This window comes from Dama dama, chromosome 32 (assembly GCF_033118175.1).
Source record: "Dama dama isolate Ldn47 chromosome 32, ASM3311817v1, whole genome shotgun sequence".
Taxonomy (NCBI): domain Eukaryota; kingdom Metazoa; phylum Chordata; class Mammalia; order Artiodactyla; family Cervidae; genus Dama; species Dama dama.
Window position 1 is genome coordinate 50,868,818 of NC_083712.1, and position 25,787 is coordinate 50,894,604.

Here is a 25,787-nt window from a genome sequence, read left to right on the forward strand (position 1 = left end):
TTGTATTTCTTAGGACGGTGCTTAGAGTAAGCACACACCACATCTATATTAACCAATTGTTTGAATGAATGAATAAAACAGATAATTTACACAATCATGTGCATACATGTTTTCCAAAGATAGTGTTTTGGTTTGTCCTAAATATTTCTGATTCCTTATTTTCTTGAGATATTAGAGATATAAATCTGTTTCTCAATAATTACTTGATATCAACAGAAAATGCCTTCTTTTAAAAAATTATGAGTGATTCACAAACTGCCAGAAACCTTTTGAAGTATAAAAAAAAGCATCCCTAAATTATGCATCTATGAATACTTTTTAATTAAACAAGTTAATGAATATTCCACAGGAGAGAACTGACTTGCAGAGTCTGGAGTTAATCACCCACCAACACCTGATGGTTAATTTCTTTCTTTAGTTTTCTTTGATTTTTGTAGATAAAGCCCATCATTTACCACATCTCCCATGAGTATATATTAGTTATCTCCTTTGCACATGCTCCAAGCTTACCTCATTTTGTTTAAGGCATATTAGCTGTTCATTCAGTTTTCTATAACAATATGAATTTTATTGCATGATTGATTTACTTAGAAGCTTAGAACACAAGTATATATTAATAGTCATAAAATCAGCACAATGACAGAACTGAGAGGCTACTATATAAAAGAAAACTTCACTTATTTTTGGAAAAATTTCAGAAATGCCCATTGTATTTAAATTTTCATTTGAGGGAATTGGTAACTTTGCCATTAACAATGTCTTTTTTATTTACAAAAAAAAAAAAAAAAGAACTGCTTCGCTTAATTTTTTTTAAGCTTTTTTTAGCTTACTTAAATTATTATCCACAACTACATGGCACAATTCTTTTATTTCTTTTGGACAGTCTGAAAATGTGCCTACATTTTGATTAAAGGAACACAAAAGAGGAACCTCAGATGTAAAAATGAAGGACAAAGCAAGCACATTCTGAAACAAAAGAAAAATTTTTGTCTCACTATTGATTAAACCCAAACATTTTTAGTTAGCAATCTGTCATCACTTAAATTATGAAATAATTACAAGAAAATATAAAGAATGGCAAGTATAATTTATAAGTGAAATTAAATAGGATAGAAAAGAAAAAAAACACCTTCTTTCTTAAATAATTTTCTGTATCCTTTTACCACCATTTCCTAGTCATTTAGATTAGTGATCAATCTCTCTAAATAATATGCATAGTTTTTTCACTGGATTATTAAGTTCAGATTGACAAGTAAAATTGCTTATGAACTAGTAGTGACTTTCTGAAACACTGAATTGATAGAAATTCTAGGGTCTTCTTTGAACTGACTGGGAAAAAAGTACCATGATTGATTAGCCATGTTTGGCTTGTTAAAGAATACGGGATGATAGAATGCATGTCATAAATTTAGTTGCAGATAATAATTTATGTACCTCCTTCATGAAAAGCAATTATAAATAAAATAGTTGTTAATATTTTCTGGATTATATTGAGTATATATGTTGAATTATATTCAGTTTTACCATTGACAGTTATGTTTTCTAATAAATGAAGAATAAGGCTTAAAGATCTCAAAGAATTCATAATTTAATTTGGGTGGATTAGATGTTAATGATAACTTTTTCTACATAAATTTTTGGACTAAGAATTTTAGATTTAGCTTTTTTGTATGTACTTACTATAAAAGACTATAAGGAGATGGAAAAAAATACTTCATTAATTTTGTTATCAAATTGTATCATCACTGTCATTTTAAGATCAATTGCTAAATATGTCAGAGGTTTAAGTCATTTATTTAATCCAAGCTATTGAATTTTTTAAAAAATTACTGATTATTTTCCTTGTGTTTAGTAAGAGTAACCAGATTTACCTAATGATATGTTGATAAATCCAAAAAACTTTTGGAGTGGAGAATATGGCCTGGGGTGGTGGAGAAGTGTGATTTGTTGCACTTGCCAATTTCCATGGTGTAACTATTTTCAAGCTACCACCATGCTGTCATTAAATGTGGAGCTTGAAAAGATTTGTACACAGTTGACATGCTAAAAAGATGTCAAAATAGCTGGACTGAGTTGTCTTCTAAAAAATCATATACGTTTTATTTTCTAAAAATAATAGTCAGAAGTATTGCATAGAAACCCTTCAAATTTTTAACTCCATGGTACATTAGCAAATGATCAGGCCATGTGGATTATTGAACTTTTGTAGGAGAGCTTATCGGATATTCAATTGTTAAAGATTCTTATACTCTGAAAATTCAACAAGATGTTTCCAAATTTGATAAAACATGTTTATGAATCATAAAAAACTTGCAAGGAAGTACATATCACAAACAGATAATGAGTCAAATGTCTCAGCAAATCTTTTAATATTTCTCTAGTAATTCTTCTTCTATAACTCTAAATAAAATGGAATAAAAGTATCTCTAAACTAATTAGTATAGTGCCAACCTGTGTATGTGTGTTTGTGTGCGTCTGTTTGTGAGACTAGGAGATAAAAGGAATAAATACCAATCAACAGTCCGCTGTTTGTCCTTGCCTAGGATTCATATTTTTATTTTTCCTGTGATCTTAAACCCACTCTCCAATTTCTGATAATAGCAATGACATATTATATCTGAGGCTAAAAATAAGAGCCCGTCTGTAGTGGGGCTGGGTTCTATCTTTAGGCAAATAGTGAATGATGATGATTACTACTGAGTGGTCAGTGGATGAGCTAAGTTGTGGTCACTTTTCATTTTGCTTGAAGTTCTAATTTACCATGTCGAGCCAATGGTAGCATTGCCTGAATCTGTACTTGCCCTCAGAGCTCCCTCTTGGGAGGAAAAGGGAAACAGAAGGCACTGCTAGAGTAGCTGGCATGTGGGAGGTCCCCAGTAAATTCTTAAAAATATATTTTTTAATTTATTTGGCTGCACTGGGTCTTAGTTGCAGCACATGGGATCTTAGATCTTTGTTGCAGCACGTGGGATCTTTAGTTGTGGCATGTGAACTTTAGGTTGCAGCCTGTGAACCCTTAGTTGCGGCATGTGGGACTAGCTCCCTGGCCAGAGATCAAACCTGGGCCCCTGCATTGGAAGCATGGTTTCCTAGCCACTGCACCACCGGCATAGTCCCCCCAGTAAATATTGGTTGAGTGGGACAGGAAAATTTTGAGATCTCAAACTGTCATCAGTGTTTCATTAAAGTTGTTCACATGATTGGAAGGCTAACAACTCTGTATTGCTTCTACTTTTAGAATTAAATATGTCTTCAAGGCTACTTTTGCATGAAGCCTTCCCTGGTTGCTCCAGAGGGACATCTTATTGTAAATTTCCATTTCCTTTCATTTTTAATCATATGCTATTTACCAATATTATCCTTGGCACTCAAGTTATGTAATAATTACCTGAGATAATATTAGAATAATAAAAAATCAGAGTTCAAAAATAATTAGTAGCCAACTGAAAATGTAAAGTTAAAAGTGTTTGTAATTGGTTTCGTTAAACATTAGGCCACTGTTGATCTTCCCAATGTTCAACAAAACCAGTGGTGAAAATCTCTAAGAATTTTCTCTGATTCAACTCTGTTCTTCTTACAGAAGAAGCTACCCAGCCCTGCCTGAATCCAAAGTGTTCTTTAATCCTGGATTGCAGTGGATTGACCTTTTCTGACTATTCTGGAGTCTCCATGCTTGTTGAGGTCTTTAAGCTTGTGTTTGGACTGATCCTTTCCCTTCTCTTTAGGAACAGTGTTTTCACGGACTCTTTCTCAGCTGTGAGGTCGTGACCCTGCTTGTCTCAATACTCATCTTGCCCATTCTCCCCAAAGGACATAGACTTTATGCCTCCCACTACAGTAGATTTCTTTTCAGGAGATTTCATGAAGTTTCTAGCTTTGCATGTATCGGGAGGGTGTAAGCGGAGTAGAGTAGGTATTCACATGGGACATGACTTTTTACATTTTCAGTTAACTGCTAATTATTTTTGAACTCTGACTTTTGATTATCCCAATATTATCTCAGAATATGTATTTGAGATGTAGTGGGTGTAGTCCATGCTGGGCAGTCAACTCCCAGGCTTCTAGAAAGAAGGAGAAAAGCCCCCTCCATGAGCAAGTGCCCTGAAGTTGGCAGGATATGGGCTTTCATATCATGGATGGGTACAGTCTGACCTGAAACCATTCCTGGCCTGAATTATTGGGAAACTACCTCCCAGACAGGGACAGGTCGAGCTTTGGAAGCTCAGAGGAGAGCACAGCGACAGGTGTGTGCGAAGCAAAGCAGAGAGGGTTCAGCACAGAAATCGGCACCGACCAGCATTTCCCAACCTGAGCCGCTCGACGGCCCGGCCGCCCACCGTGGCGGGGGGCTGGGTGCTGAGGTGCAGGCTTCAAGGGTCTGACCCCAGGAGAGGACTGGGGCTGACTGCCATGGAGACACTCTGAGGGGACGCGTACGACACAGCTGAGGGGAAAGCCTGGGACTGCCAGAGGGGCGACAGGCCATTGCCTACACCTTGGCATGCTTACAGATGCTAGGACACCGCCTTGGTGAGCGCCCGCGGTGGGGCTGGCCGCAGCTGCGGTCTGCAACCCCAGAGGGATTTGGGCTGGCTGCTACGAAGGCTCACGTGAGTGCCCGAGCCAGGACTGGTCACGGCTCTGGCCTGCAGCCTCAGAGGTGGACACACTGGCCCGCCACGGAAAGGCTGGCGTGAGTGCCCGAGCCAGGACTGGTCACGGCTCTGGCCTGCAGCCTCAGAGGTGGACACACTGGCCCGCCACGGAAAGGCTGGCGTGAGTGCCCGAGCCAGGACTGGTCACGGCCCTGGCCTGCAGCCTCAGAGGTGGACACACTGGCCCGCCACGGAAAGGCTGGCGTGAGTGCCCGAGCCAGGACTGGTCACGGCCCTGGCCTGCAGCCTCAGAGGTGGACACACTGGCCCGCCACGGAAAGGCTGGCCTGAGTGTCCGAGCCAGGACTGGTCACGGCCCTGGCCTGCAGCCTCAGAGGTGGACACACTGGCCCGCCACGGAAAGGCTGGCGTGAGTGCCCGAGCCAGGACTGGTCACGGCCCTGGCCTGCAGCCTCAGAGGTGGACACACTGGCCCGCCACGGAAAGGCTGGCGTGAGTGCCCGAGCCAGGACTGGTCACGGCCCTGGCCTGCAGCCTCAGAGGTGGACACACTGGCCCGCCACGGAAAGGCTGGCGTGAGTGCCCGAGCCAGGACTGGTCACGGCCCTGGCCTGCAGCCTCAGAGGTGGACACACTGGCCCGCCACGGAAAGGCTGGCGTGAGTGCCCGAGCCAGGACTGGTCACGGCCCTGGCCTGCAGCCTCAGAGGTGGACACACTGGCCCGCCACGGAAAGGCTGGCGTGAGTGCCCGAGCCAGGACTGGTCACGGCTCTGGCCTGCAGCCTCAGAGGTGGACACACTGGCCCGCCACGGAAAGGCTGGCGTGAGTGCCCGAGCCAGGACTGGTCACGGCTCTGGCCTGCAGCCTCAGAGGCCAGCCGCCGCCCGGGCCGGTGGGGGTGCCGGAGGCAGGGATGAGTAGCGCCGCAGGCCCAGCCCCGGGGGTCGCAGGTGCAGGAAGCTGCGAGCAGGCACAAGTCACAGCCCACAGCTTCCTGGAGCTTCTACACCTTGGCGTTGCCGAGGTTCCCACGACCCGGGGCCAGTTCCCCTGGGAGAGTGATGGCCTGCCTCAGGCTGCAGCGGCATTCCGAAGGCCTTTACCGCCCCCAGGCCCTCCCCATACATTCCACTTGTGCCTGCCATATCCCTCCCTCTTCCCAGCCCAGCTGAGTAAGCGAGGTCCCATACCCTCTGCTTCTGCCCCACCTTGTCTGGGTGGGAAACAGACACCAGAGCGTAGCCTGCAGAGGCAGGGCAGAACTAACGTGAGCCGCAGAGGCTGTGTGACCAAAGGGGACGTGAACTGCCTCCTGCAGCCACGGGAGCAGCGGATTAAATCCCTGCAGTTGGCTTGAGGGTGTGGAATTTGGGGGCCGTTGTGGACTTTGGAAGCAAGTACAAGTTGGAGTGTGGACAGGTTTGAGTCTGAGCTGACCCCATAGTGCCTACAGCAGGTCTGGAGACCTTCCTAGAAATATTGGAGGTCTTTCTGATGAGGCACATTAGCTGGAACTCACTGTGTGGTGGGAAAACTGAGAACTGAGGCCACAGGAAAATAGTCTTCTTACCACCTCTCTCTCTCTCTTTTCTCATTTTGTTCTGTTGTTCTTTTTTATTATTATTACTTTAATACTTATTTTTTACTTAATTTTTCCTTTTTTAAAGCTTTTATTTTTAAGTAAGTTTATTTTTTCCTATTTCTACAATAGTATTTTGTTCTGTTGTACTTTTTTCATGTTTTTGGTTCTGAATTTTTTCCAGACTAGTTTATTCTGTGTGTTTTCATTTATGAGTTTGCTTATTGGTTTGGTTGCTCTCTTCCTTTGTGGTTCCACTTTTTAAAATTTTATTTTAGTTTTTTGTCTTATTTTCTTTTTTTGAGTATGAGTGTGTGAGTCTCAATGTATGTTCTTATCTGTTCAGTGTTACTTTTATCATTTGTCTTGGGGATATGTCCGTTCATTTTTTGTTTGCATGTTTGTTTGTTTGTTTGTTTTCTATTTATTTCCTTTTCTCTTCTGTGCTGTGTGGCTTGTGGAGTCTTGTTGCTCCAGCCAGGGGTGGATTCTGAACCTCCAAGGTAGAAGGTCCAAGTTCAGGATGTTGGATCACCAGAGATCTCCTGACTCTGAAATATTAATTGGCAAGGGCTCTCCCAAAGGCCTCCATCTCAGTGCTAACACCTGGCCCCACCTAAAGGCAGGCAAACTCCAGTACTGGATGCCTCGTACCAAGCAATTAGCAAAATAGTAACACAAACCTACCCATTAGTAGGCAGGCTGCCCAAAGCCATACCAAGCTCATAAACACCCAAACACACCATTGGATGTGACAGTGCCTTTCAGAGGAATAAGATCCAGCTCCACTCACAAGAACACAGACGTCTGTCCTCTTACCAGGAGACCCTCAGAAGGGGCTGGTCAAAACCCACCCACTGGGGGCAGACTTCAAAACTAAGAGGAACTGTGGCCTTACAGCCATCAGGAGAGAGGCCCCAAACACAATAAATGAAATGGAAAAGAAGCAAAACAAAACAGCGAAACATGCATCAGATGAAGGAACATGGTAAAAACCCACAATACCAAACAAATGAAGATGAAATAGAGTGTCTATTAGAAAAAGAATTCAGAGGAATGATAGTAAAGATGAACCAAAATCTTGGCAATAAAATGGAGGCATAGATAAATAGAGTGGAGGCATGGATTGAGAAGATACATGAACTGTTTAACAAGGACATGGAAGAAATAAAGAACAGACTGTCAGCAATGAACAATGCAATAAGAGAAATAAAAAATACACTAAAGGGAACCAATAGCATAATAACTGAGGCAGAAGAATGTTCAAATGAACTGGAAGATAGCATGGTAGACACAGAGCAGAGCAAATAACTGAAGCAGAGCAGCATAAAGGAAAAAAATGAAAAGAGAAGAGCCCAGTCTCAGAGATATTTGGGACAATATTAAGCACATCAGCATTCAAATTATAAGGATTCCAGAAAAACAAGAGAAAAAGAAAGTGTATGAGAAAATCCTGAAGGAGAGTATAGTCAAAACTTTCTCTAACATTAGAAAGGAAATAGTCACCCAAGTCCAGGAAGCACAGAGAGCCCTACATAGGATAAACACAAAGAGAAACATGCCAAGACACATATTAACCAAACTAGCAAAAATTAAACACAGAGAAGAAATATTACAAGAAGCAAAAGGGAAAAGTGACAAATAGCATACATGGGAATCCCCATAAGATTAACAGCTGAGCTTTCAGCAGTAACTCTGCAGGCTGGACGGGAGTGGCGGAATATACATACAGTGATAAAAGTGAAAATGTGAGACCAAGATTACTCTACACAGCAACAATCTCATTCATATTCAACAGAGAAATAAAAGGCTTTACAGACAAGCAAAAGGTAAGAGAACTCAGCAACACCAAACCAGCTTTATTTACAACAAATGCTAAAGGAACTTCTCTAGACAGGAAACACAAAAGAAAAGGCCTACAAAAACAAACCCGAAACAAAAAATAAATGGCAATAGGATCATACATGTCAATAATTACCTTAAATGTAAATGGATTAAGTGCTCAAATCAAAAGACACAAACTAGCTGAATGGATACAAAAGCAAGACCCCCTACCTATGTTGTCTATAAGTGACCCACTTCCCACATAGGGACACAAACAGAATGAAAGTGAGAGGCTGGAAAAAGATTTTCGATGCAGATGGAAATTTAAAAAAAAATAAAGACTTTAACAACAGATGGATCTTGGATTGATCAAGGGATAAATCCAAGAAGATGATATAATAATTATAAATATATATGCACCCAACATAGGAGCACTCCAATGCATAAGGCAAATGCTAACAGACATAAAAGGGGAAGTCAACAGTAACACAAAAATAGTGGGGGACTTTAACACATCACTAATGCCAATGGACAGATCACCCAGACAGAATATTGAATAAGGAAACACAAGCCTTACATGACACTTTGGACCAGAAGGGCCTAATTGATATCTAAAGGACATTCCATGCAAAAGTAGTAGAATTCACTTTTTTTCTCAAGTGCACAGGAAACATTCTCCAGGATAGATCAAATCTTGTGTCACAAATCAACCCTTCATAAATTTAAGAAAACTTAAATTGCATCAAGCATTTTTTTTTCTTACCACAATGATATAAGATTAGATACCAATTACAGGAAAAGACTGAAAAACAAAAACCACTTGGAGGCTAAGCAATATGTTTCTAAATAACCAAGAGGTCACTGAAGAAATCCAAGAGGAAATCCAAAACAAACAACACAATCACAACAACTCAAACATATGGGAGGCAGTATGAGCAGTGTTAACAGGGAAATTTATGGAATACAAGCTTAAATCAGGAAATGAGAAAAATATCAAGTAAACAACCTAACCTTACACCTAAGGCAACTAGAAAAAGAAAGAAGAAGGAAAAGAAAACCAGAGGTAGTAGAAGGAAAGAAGTTATGAAGATCTGTGTACCGTGTTTTAATCACTCAGTCATGTGAGTGATGTTTGTGAGTCAGTGTCTGACTCTTTGTGATGCCATGGACTATACCTCTCCAGGCTCCTCTGTCCATGAAATTCTCCAGGCAAGAATATCAAAGTGGGTTGCCATTCCCTTCTCTGGGGTATTTTCCCAAACCAGGGATTGAACCTGGGACTCCTGCACTGCAGGCAGATTCTTTACCATCTTTTTATTTACTTCTGCTCAGATGAAGATCAGAGCAGAAGTAAATTTAAAAAATGAAGGAAACAATGCTGAATACTAATAAAAATAGAAGCTGCTGCTTTGAGAAGATAAACAAACTTGACAAACCATTAGCCAGACTCATCAAGAAAAAAAGGGGAGAAAATTCAAAACAAGAAAATTAGAAATGAAGAAGTTAGACAACACAAAATAGAAAGGATCAAAATAGAGTATTATGAGCAATTATATGTCAATAAAATGGACAACCTGGAAAAAATGGGCAAATTCTTAGAAAAGTACAACCTTCCAAGACTGAAACAGGAAGAAAAAGAAAATAGAAACAGACCAGTCACAAGCACTGAAATTGAAACTGTGGTAAAAAATCTTCCAACAAACAACAGCCTAGGGCCAAATGGCTTAAAAGGCAAAAAGTAGCAAACTTCTAGAGAAGAGCTAACACTTATCCTGCTCACTCTTCCAGAAAATTGCAGAGGGAGGAAACTCCCAAACTCATTCTGTGAGGCCACCATCACCCTGATACCAAAACCAGACAGATATCACACACAAAATAATTACAGGTGAATATCACTGATGAAAATATATGCAAAAATCCTCACAGTAATATTAGCAACAACACATGAAAATGATCATAAAGCGTGCTTAAGTGGGGTTTATCCCAAGGATGCAAAGATTCTTCAATTTATGTAAATAAATCAATGTGATACACCATAGTAACAAATTGAAAGATAAAAACCATATGACATCTCAGATACAAAGAAAGCTTTCAACAATATTCAATACCCATTTATAATAAAAGTTCTTCAGAAAACTGGCATAGAAGGAACCTATCTCAACATAATAAAGGCCATATACAACAAACACACAGCAAACATTATTCTCAATTGTGAAAAAATGAGGGCATTTCCTTTATGATCAGAAAAAAGACAAGGGTGCCCACTCTTGCCATTATTATTTTATATAGTTTTGGAAGTGCTAGCCTTGGCACTCAAAGAAGGAAAAGAAATAAAAAGAATCCAGATTGGAAAACAAGTAAAACTCTTACTGATTGCACGTGACATGATGCTGTACATAGAAAACGCTAAAGATGCTACCCTAAAATTACCAGAGCTAATCAATGGATTTAGTAATTTCCTAGGATAAAAAATTAAAACACAGAAATCTTTTGCATTCTTATACAATAATAATCAAAAATCTGAAAGAGAAATTAAGGAATCAATCCCACTCACCATTGCAACAAAAAGAGTAAAATACCTAGGAATAAATGTACCTAAGGAGACAAAAGACCTGTATTCAGAAAACTACAAGATACTCATGAAATAAATCAAAGATGATAAAAACATGGAGAGATACACCATGTTCTAGGATTGGAAGAATCAATATTGTGAAAATTCCTATACTACCCAAGGGAATCTACAGATTCAATGCAATCCCCATCACATTACCAAAGGCATGTTTCACAAAACTAGAGCAAATAATTTTACAGTTTGTATGGAAACATAAAGACCCCAAATAGCCAGAGCAATCTTGAGAAAGAAAAACGGAGTTGGAGGAATCAGTCTTCCTGATGTTTGACTATACTGCAAAGTTACAAAGCTATGATAATCAAGACAGTATGGTACTGGCAAAAAAGCAAAAATATGGATCAAAGGAACAAGATAGAAAGTCCTGACATAAACCTACATACCTATGGACACCTTCTGTTTGACAAGGAGGCAAAAATGTACAATGGATAAATGATAGTCTTGCCAGTAAATGGTGCTGGGAAAACTGGACAGTTACATGCAAAAGAATGGAACTTGAACACTTTCTAACACCATACATGAAAATAAACTCAAAATGGATTAAAGACCTAAATATAAGGCTAGAAACTATAAAACTCTTAGAGGAAAACTTAGATAGAACACTCTGACATAAATTGCAGCAAGATCCTCCCACCTCGTAGAGTAATGGAAATAAAAATAAAAGTAGGAGAAGGAAATGGCAACCCACTCCAGTGTTCTTGCCTGGAGAATCCCAGGGATGGAGGCGCCTGGTGGGCTGCAGTCCATGGGGTCGCACAGAGTCAGACACGACTGAGGCGACTTAGCAAAAAAATAAAAGTAAACAGTTGGACCTAATTAAACCTATAAGTTTTTGCACAGCAAAGAAAACTATAAATAAGATGAAAAGATAACCCTCAGAATTGGGAAAAAATAATAGCAAATGAAGCAACTGATCCCAGTCAACCAAGCAACTGATCCCAAGCAACCTAATCAAAAACAAAAACAAACAAACAAACAAACAAAAATGGGCAGAAGACCTAGAGAGACCTCTCTCCAAGGAAGACATACAGATTGCCAACAAACACAGGAAGAGATATCATTTATTATTAAAGAAATGCAAATCAAAACTACATCGAGATATCACCTCACACTGGTCAGAATGACCATCATCAAAAAAATCTACAAACAATAAATGCTGGTGAGGATGTGGAGAAAAGGCAACACTCTTGCACTGTTGATGGAAATGTAAATTGATAGAACCACTCTAGAGAAGAGTATGGAGATTCCTTTAAAAAAAAACAAAAAAACCCTAGAAATAAAACTACCGTATGACCCAGCAATCCTACTACTGAGCATATACCCTGAGAAAATCATAATTCAGAAAATACATGTTTACCCCAATGTTCATTTCAGCACTATTTACAATAGCCAGGACATGGAAGCAACCTAGATGTCCTTCAACAGATGAATGCATAAAGAAGTTGTGGTACACATATTCCATGGAATATTACTCAGCCACAAAAAGGAACCGGCTTCCCTTGTGGCTCTGCTGGTAAGAATCTGTCTGCCATGTGGGAGACGTGTGTTCAATCCGTGTTGGGAAGATCCCCTGGAGGAGGGCACAGCAATCCACTCTAGTATTCTTGCCTGGAGAATCCCATGGGCAGAGGGGCCTGACGGGCTACCGTCCATGAAGTCGCAAAGAGTCAAACGCGGCTGAGCGACAAAGGACATACACACACAGACACTTCCGTAATTGTTCCCTCCCCTTTTTTTTTTAATTCAAAGTCAACAAGGAATGCACTCCCTTTCTTATTTCTATGTATTCTTTCCCCCAGTACCCCAAACATGCGGGAGGATCTTGAGGATTAGGCCGTGTCTGTTTCAAAATGGCCCTCAGTCCCCCATTAGCTTCTGCTGTGTGAAATCAGCTCTCCTCACCTTGGCTGTCTCCTCCCCAGTGGGTCTCTTACTCTGGCCTCAAACAGTCTCCTGCTGAGTGAGACTTTCTGTTCTGTCAAAAACTTAATCATAGCCCTTAATAATTTCTGGGGCTCTTTTCTGACATATTTCCCTCCTTTCCATTGTTCTTGCTCATAAATCTACCCACTTGATCCTTCATGAATGCCAATTCAGTATTCTCAGCTCCATAAGTGGCTGCATTTTGCATGGGTCCCCCTATCGTGTATTGGCCCACAAACTGCTTTGCAGTAGAAATCTGAGATGATCTGAGGGCTGGTCTCATTCGTTTTCTTTCTCTCAGAGAACTCAATCCTTTGCTGCCTGTTCCCATTGCTGGAAAGCACTTTGTATATTTTGTCCAGTTGTTTACTTACTTATGGAGGATAGGATAGCCTTTATATTAGTTTCTCAGCATGACCAGAAGTCAGAATTGAACATTGACTTTTTAAGAATTAAGACCAGGGCAGTCTTTAGAAGAACTTTTGTAGATTTTGATTATTTCCTCATGGTGTTGCATAACTGTGTCTCCATTCATATTTTAAATTTGAAATGTCCAGACTTTGAAACTCAAAATAGTACAAAGGTCAGCTTTAATCTGGTTTTCCTGTGAAGATAGACTGGGGTTATGTGAAGGGAAGCACCTTAAATATATGACAGTCAGAATATATTCTAAGATCTGGCACACTGGGAGGTGTTAAGGAAATTGTCTAACTTGTCTGGATCTCAGTTTATTCATTTCATAAAAATGAGGGAGTGACTTTGTTTCAGAACTAGTTAGATATTAAAAAAAGCAAATTATGCAAAAGAACTGGGTTTAAGTTTCCTAGGCCTTAAATCCAGTGGCTATTTTTTGGTAAGTTGTCCTTTTTCTCATGTAAAGATGGGCACAATAAAGGACAGAAATGGTATGGATGTAACAGAAGCAGAAGATATTAAGAAAAGGTGGCAAGAATACACAGAACAGAAGAAGAACTATACAAAAAAGATCTTCATGACCCAGATAATCACGATGGTGGGATCAGTTGTCTAGAGCCAGATATCCTGGAATATGAAGTCAAGTGGACCTTAGGAAGCATCACTATGAACAAAGCTAGTGGAGGTGATGGAATTCCAGTTGAGCTGTTTCAAATCCTAAAAGATGATGCTATGAAAGTGCTGCACTTAATATGCAGCAAATTTGGAAAACTTGTCAATGGACAGAGGACTGGAAAAGGTCAGTTTTCATTCCAATCCCAAAGAAAGGCAATGCCAAAGAATGCTCAAAATTCTCCAAGCCAGACTTTAGCAATATGTGAACCGAGAACTTCCAGATGTTCAAGCTGGTTTTAGAAAAGGCAGAGGAACCAGAGATCAAATTGCCAATATCCGCTGGATCATCGAAAAAGCAAGAGAGTTCCAGAAAAATATCTATTTCTGCTTTTTTGACTATGACAAAGCCATTGACTGTGTGGATCACAATAAACTGTTGAAAATTCTGAAAGAGATGGGAATACCAGACCACCTGACCTGCCTCTTGAGAAACCTATATGCAGATCAGGAAGCAACAGTTAGAACTGCACATGGAACAACAGACTGGTTCCAAATAGGAAAAGGAGTATGTCAAAGCTATATATTGTCACCCTGCTTATTTAACTTATATGCAGAGTACATCATGAGAAACACTGGGCTGGAAGAAGCGCAAGCTGGAATGAAGATTGCCGGAAGAAATATCAATAACCTCAGATATGCAGATGACACCACCCTTATGGAAAAAAGTGAAGAAGAACTAAAGAGCCTCTCGAAAGTGAAAGAGGAGAGTGAAAAGTTTTGCTTAAAGCTCAACATTCAGAAAACTAAGATCGTGGCATCCAGTCCCATCACTTCATGGCAAATAGATGGGGAAACAGTGGAAACAGTGGCTGACTTAATTTTTTGGGGCTCCAAAATCACTGCAGATTGTGATTGCAGCCATGAAATTAAAAGATGCTTCCTCCTTGGAAGAAAAGTTATGGTCAACCTAGACAGCATATTGAAAAGCAGAGACATTACTTTGCCAACAAAGGTCCATCTAGTCAAGCTATGTTTTTCCAGTGGTCATGTATGGATGTGAGAGTTGGACTATAAGGAAAGCTGAGCACTGAAGAATTGATGCTTTTGAACTATGGTGTTGGAGAAGACTCTTGAGAGTCCCTTGGACTGCAAGGAGATCCAACCAGTCCATCCTAAAGGAAATCAGTCCTGAATATTCATTGGAAAGACTGATGCTGAAGCTGAAATTCCAATATTTTGGCCACCTGATAGGAAGAACTGACTCATTTGAAAAGACCCTGATGCTGGGAAAGATTGAAGGCAGGAGGAGAGGGGGACAACAGAGGATGACATGGTTGGATGGCATCACCAACTCAATGGACATTGGTTTGAGTAAACTCTGGGAGTTGGCTATGGACAGAGAGGCCTGGCTTGCTGCGGTTCATGGGGTCACAAAGAGTTGGACATAACTGAGCGACTGAACTCACTGACTGACTGATGCTTTCGTATTCTTGTTGTTCACCACAAAAACTTCTCATAACTTGGCATAGAGTTCAACCTCAGTTCTTTTCTTGCATCTGAATCTAGACTGGAAACAGATAGTCCCTCATCACTGGAGGGCTTCTGTGTTCCACACTTTTACTTACTGTGCTGCCAAGGTCTGGAAGAGCACTGTTAAACCACTTTTTAGAAGGATCACGTTGGGAGCTTATTTAAGATGTAATCTTCTGATGGTAACCTATAGTGATCATTTTGAAAAGTATTTGTTGTTATTTTCCAGTTGCTCAGTCATATCCAACTCCTTGCAACCCCATGGACTGCAGTAGACCAGGCTCCTCTGCCTTCCTCTATCGCCCAAAGTTTGCTCAAATTCATGTCATTGAGTTGGTGATACTATGAAACCATCCCATCCTCTGCCACCCCCTTCTCCTCTTGCCTTTAATCTTTTCCAGCATCAGAGTCTTTTCCAATGAGTCAGCTCTTCACATCAGGTGGCTAAAGTATGCTTCAGCAACAGTCTTTCCAATGACTATTCAATGTTGATTTCCTGTAGGATTGACTGGTTTGATCACCTTGCTGTCCAAGGGACTCCCAAGAGTCTTCCACAGCATCACAATTCAAAACCATCAATTCTTTGGCTCTCAGCCTTCTTTATGTCCAACTCTCAAATCTGTACTTGACTACTGGAAAAACCATACCTTTGACTATACGGACCTTTGCTGGCAGTGATGTCTTTGCTTTGAATACCTTATCTAAGTTTGTCATAACTTTCCTTCCAAGGAGCTAGCATCTTTTAATTTCATGGCTACAATTACCATCTGCAGTGATTTTGAAATCCAAGAAAATAAAATGTCATTGCTTCTACTTTTTCCCCTTCTATTTTCAATAAAGTGATCAGACCAGATGACATGATCTTAGTTTTTTAAATGCTGAATTTCAAGCTATGTATACCTGTACATGACTACTGGAAAGACCATAGCTTTGACTATATGGACCTCTAGTCTTTCCCATTCTATTGTTTTTCTCTCTTTTCATTGTTCATTGAGAAAAGCCTTCTTATCTCTCCTTGCTATTCTCTGGAATTGCATACAGTTGGTTATATCTTTCCCTTTCTCCCTTGCTTTTCACTTCTCTTCTTTCCTCAGCTATTTGTAAAGCCTCCTCAGACACCCACTTTGCCTTCTTGCATTTCTTTTTCTTTGGGATGGTTTTGGTCAATTACATCCTGTACAGTGTTATGGACCTCTGTCCATACTTCTTCAGGCACTCTATCAGATCTAATCCCTTGAATGTATTCATCACCTCCACTGTATAACTGTAAGGGATTTTATTTAGGTCATTCCTGAATGGCCTATAGGTTTTCTTCACTTTCTTTAGTTTAAGCCTGAATTTTGCTATAAGGAGCTGATGACCTGAGCCACAGTCTTGTTTTTTCTGACTCTATAGTTTCTCCATCTTTGGCTTCAAAGAATGTAATTGATCTGATTTTAGTATTGACCATTTGGTGATGTCCATGTGTAGAGTTATCTCTTGTGTTGTTGGAAAAGGATGTTTGCTATGACCAATGTGTTCTGTTGGCAAAACTCTGTTAGCCTTTGCCCTGCTTCAATTTGTACTCCAAGGCCAAACTTGCCAATTAGTCCAGGTATCTCTTGACACCATACTTTTGCATTCCAGTCCCCTATGATGAAAAGGGCATCTTTTTTGTGTTAGTTCTAGAAGATCTTTTAGGTCTTCATAGAACCAGTCAACTTCAACTTCTTCGGCATTGGTGGTTGGGGTATAGGCTTGATTTATTGTGATATTGAGTGGTTTGCTTTGGAAACAAACTGAGATCTTTCTGTCATTTTTGAGATAGCACCCAAATACTGCATTTTGAACTCTTTTATTATGAGGGCTACTTCACTTCTTCTATGGGAATCTTGCCAAAAGTAGTAGATATATTGATCATCTGAATTAAATTCACCCGTTCCCGTCCATTTTAGTTCACTGATTCCTAAAAGGTCGATGTTCACTTTTGCCATTTCCTGCTTGACGATATCCAATTTACCTTGATCCATGGACCTAACATTCCAGTTTCCTATACAGTATTGTTCTTTATAGCATCTGGTTTTGCTTTCACTACCAGACACATACACAGCTGAGTGTTTCTGCTTATGTCCTTCTTGCATTCACTTTTCTTTGGGATCGTTTTGGTCATGCCTCCTGTACAATGTAATGAACTTCTATCCATAGTTCTTGAGGCATTCCATCTACCAGATCTTATCCCTTGAATACACTAGTCACCTTCTCTATATAACAATAAGGAATTTGATTTAGGTCATTCCTGAATGGCCTAGTGATTTTCCCTACTTTCTTCAATTTAAGCCTGAATTTTGCAATAAGGAGCTCAGGATCTGAGCCACAGTCACTTCAACTGCAAGTCTTGTTTTTGCCTACTATACAGAGCTTCTCCAACTTTGACTGCAAAGAACATAATCAATCTTATTTCAGTATTGACCATCTGGTGATGTCCATATGTAGAGTCTTTTCTTCAGTTTTTGGAAAAGGGTGTTTGCTGTGACCAGAGTGTTCTCCTAATAAAACTCTGTTATTCTTTGCCCTGCTTCATTTTGTACTCCAAGGCCAAACTTGCCTGTTATTCTGAGTATATCTTGACTTCCTACTTTGCATTCCAATTCCAATTGGAATTCTCTTAAGAGAATAAATCCTGAGAGTTCTCATGACAAAGAAAAAATATCTTTTTTCTATTTGTTTAATTTTGTATCTATATGAAATGACCAATATTCACTAAACTTATCGTGGTCATCATTTCAGGTTGTATGCAAGTCAAATCCTTATGCTGTACACCTTAAACTTATACAGTGCCTTATGCCAATTATAACTCAATAAAAATGGAAGGACAAAAAATACAGATTTCTGAATCCTAGTCCTGGCCCAGGAATCTTCATTTTAAACAGCATAGGTTGTTTATGGATGATAAACGACATAGGTTGTTTATTGTCCAAGGTTCGTGTTTTGAGAAACACTAGACTAGGATTGTACATTTACTGGGAAAAGCCATTATGTATATTTGTTATCCAATTGTATTTAAACTTTGTTTTTGAATATACTCCAGCATTTATTAGCTACTTCCTCTAGATACTGCAAATCAAGACTTAGAGTTAGTAAATATGAGGAAGTGGTTAACTATTCCCATTGAGTTTAAGATCTAAGGTTGAAAGTTCAGAGGAATTCAAATAACCTAAATACTGGGAATGCTAAGAAAGAAAATTTTAAAAATCTTGTCTTGTTTAAAAATGCTACACAATAGAATGAAGGAATAAATCAACTGATGCATAAATTTGAAGAAAATGAGATTTGTGCTTCTGTATACATACAACCAGCCGTTTTGTATTAGTTTGCCACTTTTAGTTTCCTTATCACTGTTTATTTCATTATGGTTACAGTAAATTATGATATGTGTTAAGAACATAGACTTTAAAGATAGACAAATTCTGGGTCCACATCTTAGCTGGATAACTAGTTCTAGGATCTGGATTTTAAGTATTTGTTTGCTTAAGTTGCTACTACTTGAGAATTTCTAGGACTTAAAGAAGGCAGGACCCTGCAATATGCCAAGAAAATTAGTTAGGATCTCTCATCTTAATGCACCATAAAAATGGAAGGTGGGGATCAAACTTGACTTTGATTGTAGTGAGGTTTTCAATTTACCATCCATGGATGGAGTTTAGAGACACCGTGAATATATAAATAAATAGCAAAACATTAAAGTAAGCAGATTTCATCATTTTCACAAATGGGTCCTTGACTTCCAATGAGGCAGTTGAAAACAGTTTTATATTATTCTTACAAGGAGGGAAAGGTGGTGTGTTTATTTTTATTAAATAAAGTGGAGAATGTAAGCAGCAAAACTGAGTTACATGAAAGGTGAATGCCTTGTTGGCATTTAGCTTCCTTCGCTAAGACCATCTCTTTTAGAAGTGAGTCAGAGTATGCCTGATTGTGTTACGGTGCCACCCCCTGGTGATACAACATCATTTTTTTTTTTTAAACTAGAAATTCTCCCTTCTGAGCTTCTTATTTTTTCCTGTCAGCTATCCTGAATTAATTATGAGTGTATTATTTTAATTCTTTCAGGTTTACATGGACTGTAAGAACAAGAGTGTGGATGTGTCTTTGGTCCATTGCACAGGTTAAGGGAGTACCCTTGACTAACACTGGACCTGATCCTTCTGCTGCTCCATGAATCCTTATATCGCTTGTGTTTTCTTATAGCTTCCTTGATAAAAGCAATGAAATACTGTGGAAACCTAGATTCAGAGAAACCAATTTTTTTTGAATCAGTGTCTGCTGCAATAAGTAACATGCATCTAAATAAGGTGAGTTGAACAAGTTGGTGTGCCAGAATTATAAGAAAATTGGAATGTAGAATCAAGGGTTTTGTGATTTTTATATTAGACTACTGTCCCATTTGCACCTTAAAACCTATTAAAATGTGTCCGCTCCTCAGAGTCCTCTGCTACAAGCAAATAAATTTTTTCATTCCTTTTTTGGACAATGCATGAACATTGTTTAAGAATTTGGAGTTTCCAGCAATATCACTCTTTAAAGGATCTGGTGATCACCTGTGCATTGCAAACTGCTTGATTATAAAATAAATGCATCTTCCAGGATCCACTATCCTGGAAGTTGGAATCTACCTCTGTCAAATACAAAAACTCTAAATGTAACCAAATAGCTTTTAACTGCTCTGATACCCTTTAGTCTAAGCTCATATTGCCATTTTTGGAAATACTATTTACAGAACCCAGCACTCACATGGTCTGAAGTGTCAAAGTCATCTTATAATACTGGGCTGTATGGTTAATTTTAGAACTATTCCTAGAAATTTGATTTCCCACAATTTTTCTTTTTTTTATCTTGAATTGTTTTGCCTTTCCTTATTCCTGGAAGAGCATTTATTGTCTTCCTGGGTCATCCTCATTACATGCCACCAGAACAGTATGCATTTACAAAGTAATAAAAATTGAAAAGTTAAAGTAGAAATAATTATTACTTCTACTCCTACTACTACTAAGGATGATGCCCTACGAGCACCCATCGAGCGCTTGTGTCCCCAGACTGCGCCGAGAGCTTCACCCGCGTTTCTTCACTGAACTAACCACCGGCTTGTGAAGCAGGCACTATTATTTAACCTGTTGTTAGAAATGAGGAAACTGAGGTTCGGGGGAGTCGTGCCATTTGTAAGTGGCACAGCCAGTGTCAAAGTCAACCGTCTGACCTGGCACTTGGAGCTATAAACTCCAATACTCTGATGCCTCGGAGAACACCCATTTTCTTCGTCTGACTAGACAGCCAGCTTCAGTTTCTAATGTTCCTTTACCTGCGGTTATCAACTTAAATTTAAGTAGCAAGTGGGGCTTCCCAGGTGGCTCGGTGGTGAAGAATCCGCCTACCAATGCAAGAGCCGCAGGAGACGCAGGTTCAATCCCTGGGTCGGGGGGAGCCCCTGGAGGAGCAAGTGACAACCGACTCCAGCATTCTTGCCTAAAAAATTCTATGGACAGAGGAGCCTGGCAGGTTACAATCTGTGCCGTCGCAAAGAGTCAGACATGACAGAGTGCCTGAGTGCGTGCACACACACACACACACACACACACACTCACACACACACTCACACACACCAAACCCAGTATTCCTGCCTGGACAATTCCATAGACAGACGAGCCTGGCCAGCTGCAGTCCATGGGGTCATGAAAGAGTCGGACCGCACTTAGCGACTAAACAAGAAAACAAGTAGCAAGTGCTAATTTCTTCCTCTTCTATTTCAGAATTTGAGCATACTCAGTGACCCCAGTGAAGTCTGAGACTCCTTTGCTGCAATACCTGTCTTTTCTTTAGCAACTTCCCTGGAAAGGTCATAGTCAAGCATTTTGCACAAACTTTTTCATTGTGTGGAACCTACAAATGACCTTTCCGACATGTGTGTGACTTTGTAACTGCATAACCCCTGCTCAAGGTTTGCCAACAATTTTATCTAATCTTTGTCAGTAAGTAAATTCACTTTGTAGGTTATTGTATACTTATTTTATAAAAATCAATATGTGTTTAGTTTTAGTGTACTGAAAGATAAACATGAATTTATTTCCTTTTTTTATACCACAATATTTTGTGTTAATTTAGTTTTGTTATAGGTTGATTTGTAAAAGTGAGAAGTATTTTGTCCTGTCGTAGAAGATTTAGAACATTTGCAAGTCGTTTGTAAAAATGCAGGATCATATGTATAATACAAAGAAACAACTTATCAAGTGTGCCATTTTCCACTACCAAAAAAGCCATTAAATGTCAATAAGCCATGAAATATTCATATAATATGATACGAAATTCATAGAAAGCAAGTCAAACAAAACAAATGACAAATTGGAAATCATTCTTCTTCGTATCTTTCCATGCCTGGAAGTCTTCAGGAATGTTTTTACATCACTAGTATCCCAGTGAAATCAAGTTCTTGACTTTGGTTTTGTTGTGATTATTAAAAATGTTTAGGATCTTCAGGCCTTAGCCCTAGTTTGCACATCCCCACCCCATAAAAGTCTCTATTTTCAGCTTAAGTTTTGTTGGAACTAGAAAATGTGGAAGTTGCACATTTTATGTTTTTTTTTTTTTACAAATATGATTTATAGATGAGAAAGTATCAATAGCAGAATAACTTTGTGCTAGTCCAGTGTAGGATTAGCTACAGTAGTTTGAGACTTTCCTATTTCAGAGAGATAGTCAATATAATATAATATAATACATTTATCTGTCTAAGATAGATAGATCTCCAGAGAATGCTTTATTTTTTTCTTTTGTTAGAGAAGACTTAGATAAATGCTTATCTGTAAACCCACTAAATCAACAGAGTAATTGACAAGTAAAACCACAGGCTAGGCTGACTTACATAAGTTACTATTTTCATGTTTCTACATATATTTCAAATCACATAGTTTCTTATGTTTATCTAGCAACTTGATTTACCTACAAAAATATCACTTTGAAAAATAGGTATAGATACATGCTTTAATCTTAAGGCATTTTAGCTGTTCTAGAAAGTACCAGTTAACGAAAAGCCAAGTACTTTGAAGTGAGTTTGAGAAAGAGTTTGCAAACAAAATGAAAAGGGTTTAATTTTAGGTCATTTAGGTGTTTTTCTGGACATCTGTAAGAGAAAATTCTAATATCTGCCAAGTGATGTAATGGTCCCTAGCAAATGTATAACAAACATTCGTATGGTGCTTGTTTTTACCATTAAACTCTAAGCAGACAATGTAAAAGAGGAATAATAAACATTTCAAAATTTTATAACTTATTTAGCTATGTTAATTTTGATTGACATGAAATACAAAGATAGTTTTTGTCCCATAGGAAGCCTCAATGCCTTCATCACTAATTTGGAATGAAATGAGTGAAGCCAATTTTCCTTCCCATCAAATACTGTTCCAAGAAAAGGTGGAAGTAATAGTTGAAAGTAAACTTTCCTTAAAAAGAGGAATTTCACTCTGCTTTGCCTGGTTAAATTATTCCAGTTGTGGATGGTGGCAACAGTCACCGTCTCTAATCCATTGGTCACGGGCACACAAATTGATGTATTTCTATGCAACTTTGGCCTATTATTAAATTTATGCACTGTAGACATTTTCTAATTTGTTGGAGATTATGGACTATAGATGGAATAAAAATCATTACAGTTAATCAATGGATAGTTTCTTCTATTTTTTATTGAAGCTAGCATACAATTGCTTGAAAAGATGTACTTGAATGCACTTCAGTATTTATAGTATATATTTAATGGATAAAACTTAAAAGTCATATCTTTTATCAAATATTATTGTTCTCAAAGTAAAAGAATATCAAAACAAGGTACCATAAACCCTTTGTTCTAAGGCTTATTCTGCATGCTAGGTCACAGTGACTGTAGACCTAGAGGAACGCCCTGGAATTAAGTTTTGAAAGCCCAGTAACTCAGTATGAGTTTCACACACACAAGATCCTCCTAAAGTATATATGTTTATTTCAAAACAGATATTGATAATAGAAAAACTACAATAAGGTCCTGATGCTAGAATGTTTCTAATCATGTTGAACTGTTTTTATGAGATTATTTATTTTTGTATATGATAAACTACTTATATATTACTTATTATGGTAAAATAAAATAGGGAAAAATTAAAACTGACCTATAAGAGTGTTAAGGACTTAACAGAGGGACATACAATATACAAATTAACCATAAAGCAAGTAACCAGGAAAAGACTGTTAATATTACATTTATACAGATTAAATGTCCTTAATTTACCATTTGTCTTTCATTTTAAAGATTATTTGCTCCCAATTGTATGATTCTAGTGTTAAAAGTCTAACTTGAATTACTTCGCAGTAATTTATTTGACAGATCCCTACTGTGTAAATGCGTAATATAATGAGAAAAGAGATCTCTCTTTTTTAATGAAAATGTTAATGTATTAATACCCTGTATGGATGATGTTTGACATTTAGTGTTTACCCAAATATGTTAATATGTTTTTGAATATACATATGACTGGAGATGCATGTTCTACATTCTGTGGGATGATCATCTACTTCAACATAGACTATCCTTTTTATGGTGATTTTGTTGCCAATTTTTCAATAGGGAGTTTAGTGAGGCTTGCACAATATAGAGATTTTTAGTTACAAATCATATCATCTAGTATGTCACACTTACATTTTTATGTTTCAATACCTTTAATTACTTTTTAAATAATCCTTTGCAATGACTCAGCATATAGCAATCGATTTACATGGAAAATAAACTGAAATATTACTGTGCTTAATAAACATGATAAATAATTGTGAACTGTCTGGCTAAAGTATTTTAATGCTAGAGACTGTAGATGAGCATAGATATTACCAGCCATATCTGGCTACTGAGATGAGAGTCTGGCTATGAAACATAGTGAAGTGTTCAGGAATGGGTTTGCAATATACCAATGGCTATTCGAAAGCTGAGACATTATATTCTGGTGATGGTTTCTAAGGATTAGCCATCCTGTTATAAAGATAGAATTGAATTAGTTAGCTTTCCTTTAACTATCATATTGTTTTAAAGAAAATAACAGCGGAGATGTGCTTAATTCTACCAGCAGTCACAGAGACAGACGCAGAACAGAGTCCTGATGCCAACTGCAGTGAGAGCTTTCCACATTTTTGTTTGTTTTTTGTTTACTAAGAAGAAAAGAATAGTAGGTTACTGCACGAATGAGCTAAGTGCTGTGAAATGATGGCTTTCAGGGTGCTCATTATGTAAAAACCCTCACTCATTTTCTACTGATTCCACGCTAGAAAGGTCATTTTGGTCAAGCTTATTTCCTTTCTGTCCTTAATAATAAAGACCATTCTCTCCACTAAGTATAGAAAGCTTTTTAGTACTTTTTCCCCAATTTGGTACCATGTGTTTTTATGGCCACATTTAGAAATTGGCTAATAAATAAGTCTAGTGAGAATTTATACTTAACAAGAACAATTGTTGCATTAAAAAATAAAATGATTCAATTAAAAAAATCTGGAATTGTGTCTTTATCTCCTTTGCTACTAGAGCTGCCTTTTTCCCCTTCTTGGTTTTGAAGCAGTTTATGGCCTTGTGAGGGCAGAAAAGTGAGGAGAGGCAGATTATTTTAGACTAGAGTATGTTTTCCTCAACTTCCATATTTAACACCCCTATTTCCACACTTCCTTTCACCTTGATTTATATCCTACAGAGTTCTCAAGCTTACCTGCTCCCTGTTTTCTTAAATTTGTGTTAATAGTAAGAGATCTATTGCTTAAATAAAGGTGCCTTTCCTCAGGCTAATGAAGCCTGAGCCAGTGTGGGGAAGGGAGGGCAGTGAATGCACTGCCTGGCCACTGGAAGGCTTTGGGGGAGGAGGAAAAACTGAGGGTAAAGGCAGGTAGTGAGTAGATGAGGAGAAAGTTGGCTAGCATGACTAACCCTATGATTTTAGGAATTTCTAGCTGTCTTCTGAGTCCAAACATATACTCCATTATTCTTTTTTTTAATTAGTTAATTTATTTTAGTTGGAGGCTAATTATTTTGCAATATTATTCTTTTAAGAGGCCTGAGATTCTCAGCGTTAACCACTTTGCTGCTGTTCAGTCGCTCAGTCATGTCTGACTCTCTGCGGCCCCATGGTCTGCAGCACTTATTTAGGGTGGAGTAAATATGATGAGAAAGGAAGGATGCATGTAAGCCCTGCAATGCATTGTGTTAGTCTTGGAAAGAGCTAATTCATTCGATAAGCTTATGACACTGTTGGGCTTCTCTGGTGGCTCAGACGGGAAAGAATCTGTCTGCAGTGCAGGAGACCTGTGTTCAATCCCTGGGTCCGGAAGATCTCCCGGAGAAGGGAATGGCAGCTCACTCCAGTGTTCTTGCCTGGAGAATCCCATGGACAGAGGAGACTGGCAGGCTATGGTCCATAGGGTCGCAGAGGGTCGGACAGGACTGAGCGGCTAACACACATACATGATATCGTCATCAAGGGCCAGAGAAAACAAAGCACAGAATAAACTTTGGTGAAGATTGGTTGCTTCATGGTGTCTGACTCTGTGCGACACTACGGACTGTGGCCTGCCAGGATTCTCTGTCCATGGGAATCTCCAGGCAAGAATACCAGAGTGGATTGACA

General features: G+C 38.9%; 1 protein-coding gene across 1 annotated transcript in view; it reads left to right on the top strand.

Moving 5' to 3' along the window:
* LOC133050527 (anion exchange transporter-like) overlaps positions 1–20,951 on the top strand; it is a 65,210-nt gene extending 44,259 nt beyond the window's left edge. Inside the window, exons 9-12 of the mRNA XM_061134777.1 lie at positions 3,581–3,681; positions 19,222–19,276; positions 19,360–19,463; positions 20,916–20,951. Coding sequence (XP_060990760.1) covers positions 3,581–3,681; positions 19,222–19,276; positions 19,360–19,463; positions 20,916–20,951 — 296 coding nt within the window. The remainder of the gene's footprint in view (positions 1–3,580; positions 3,682–19,221; positions 19,277–19,359; positions 19,464–20,915) is intronic.
* Positions 20,952–25,787: the final 4,836 nt, after the last annotated feature.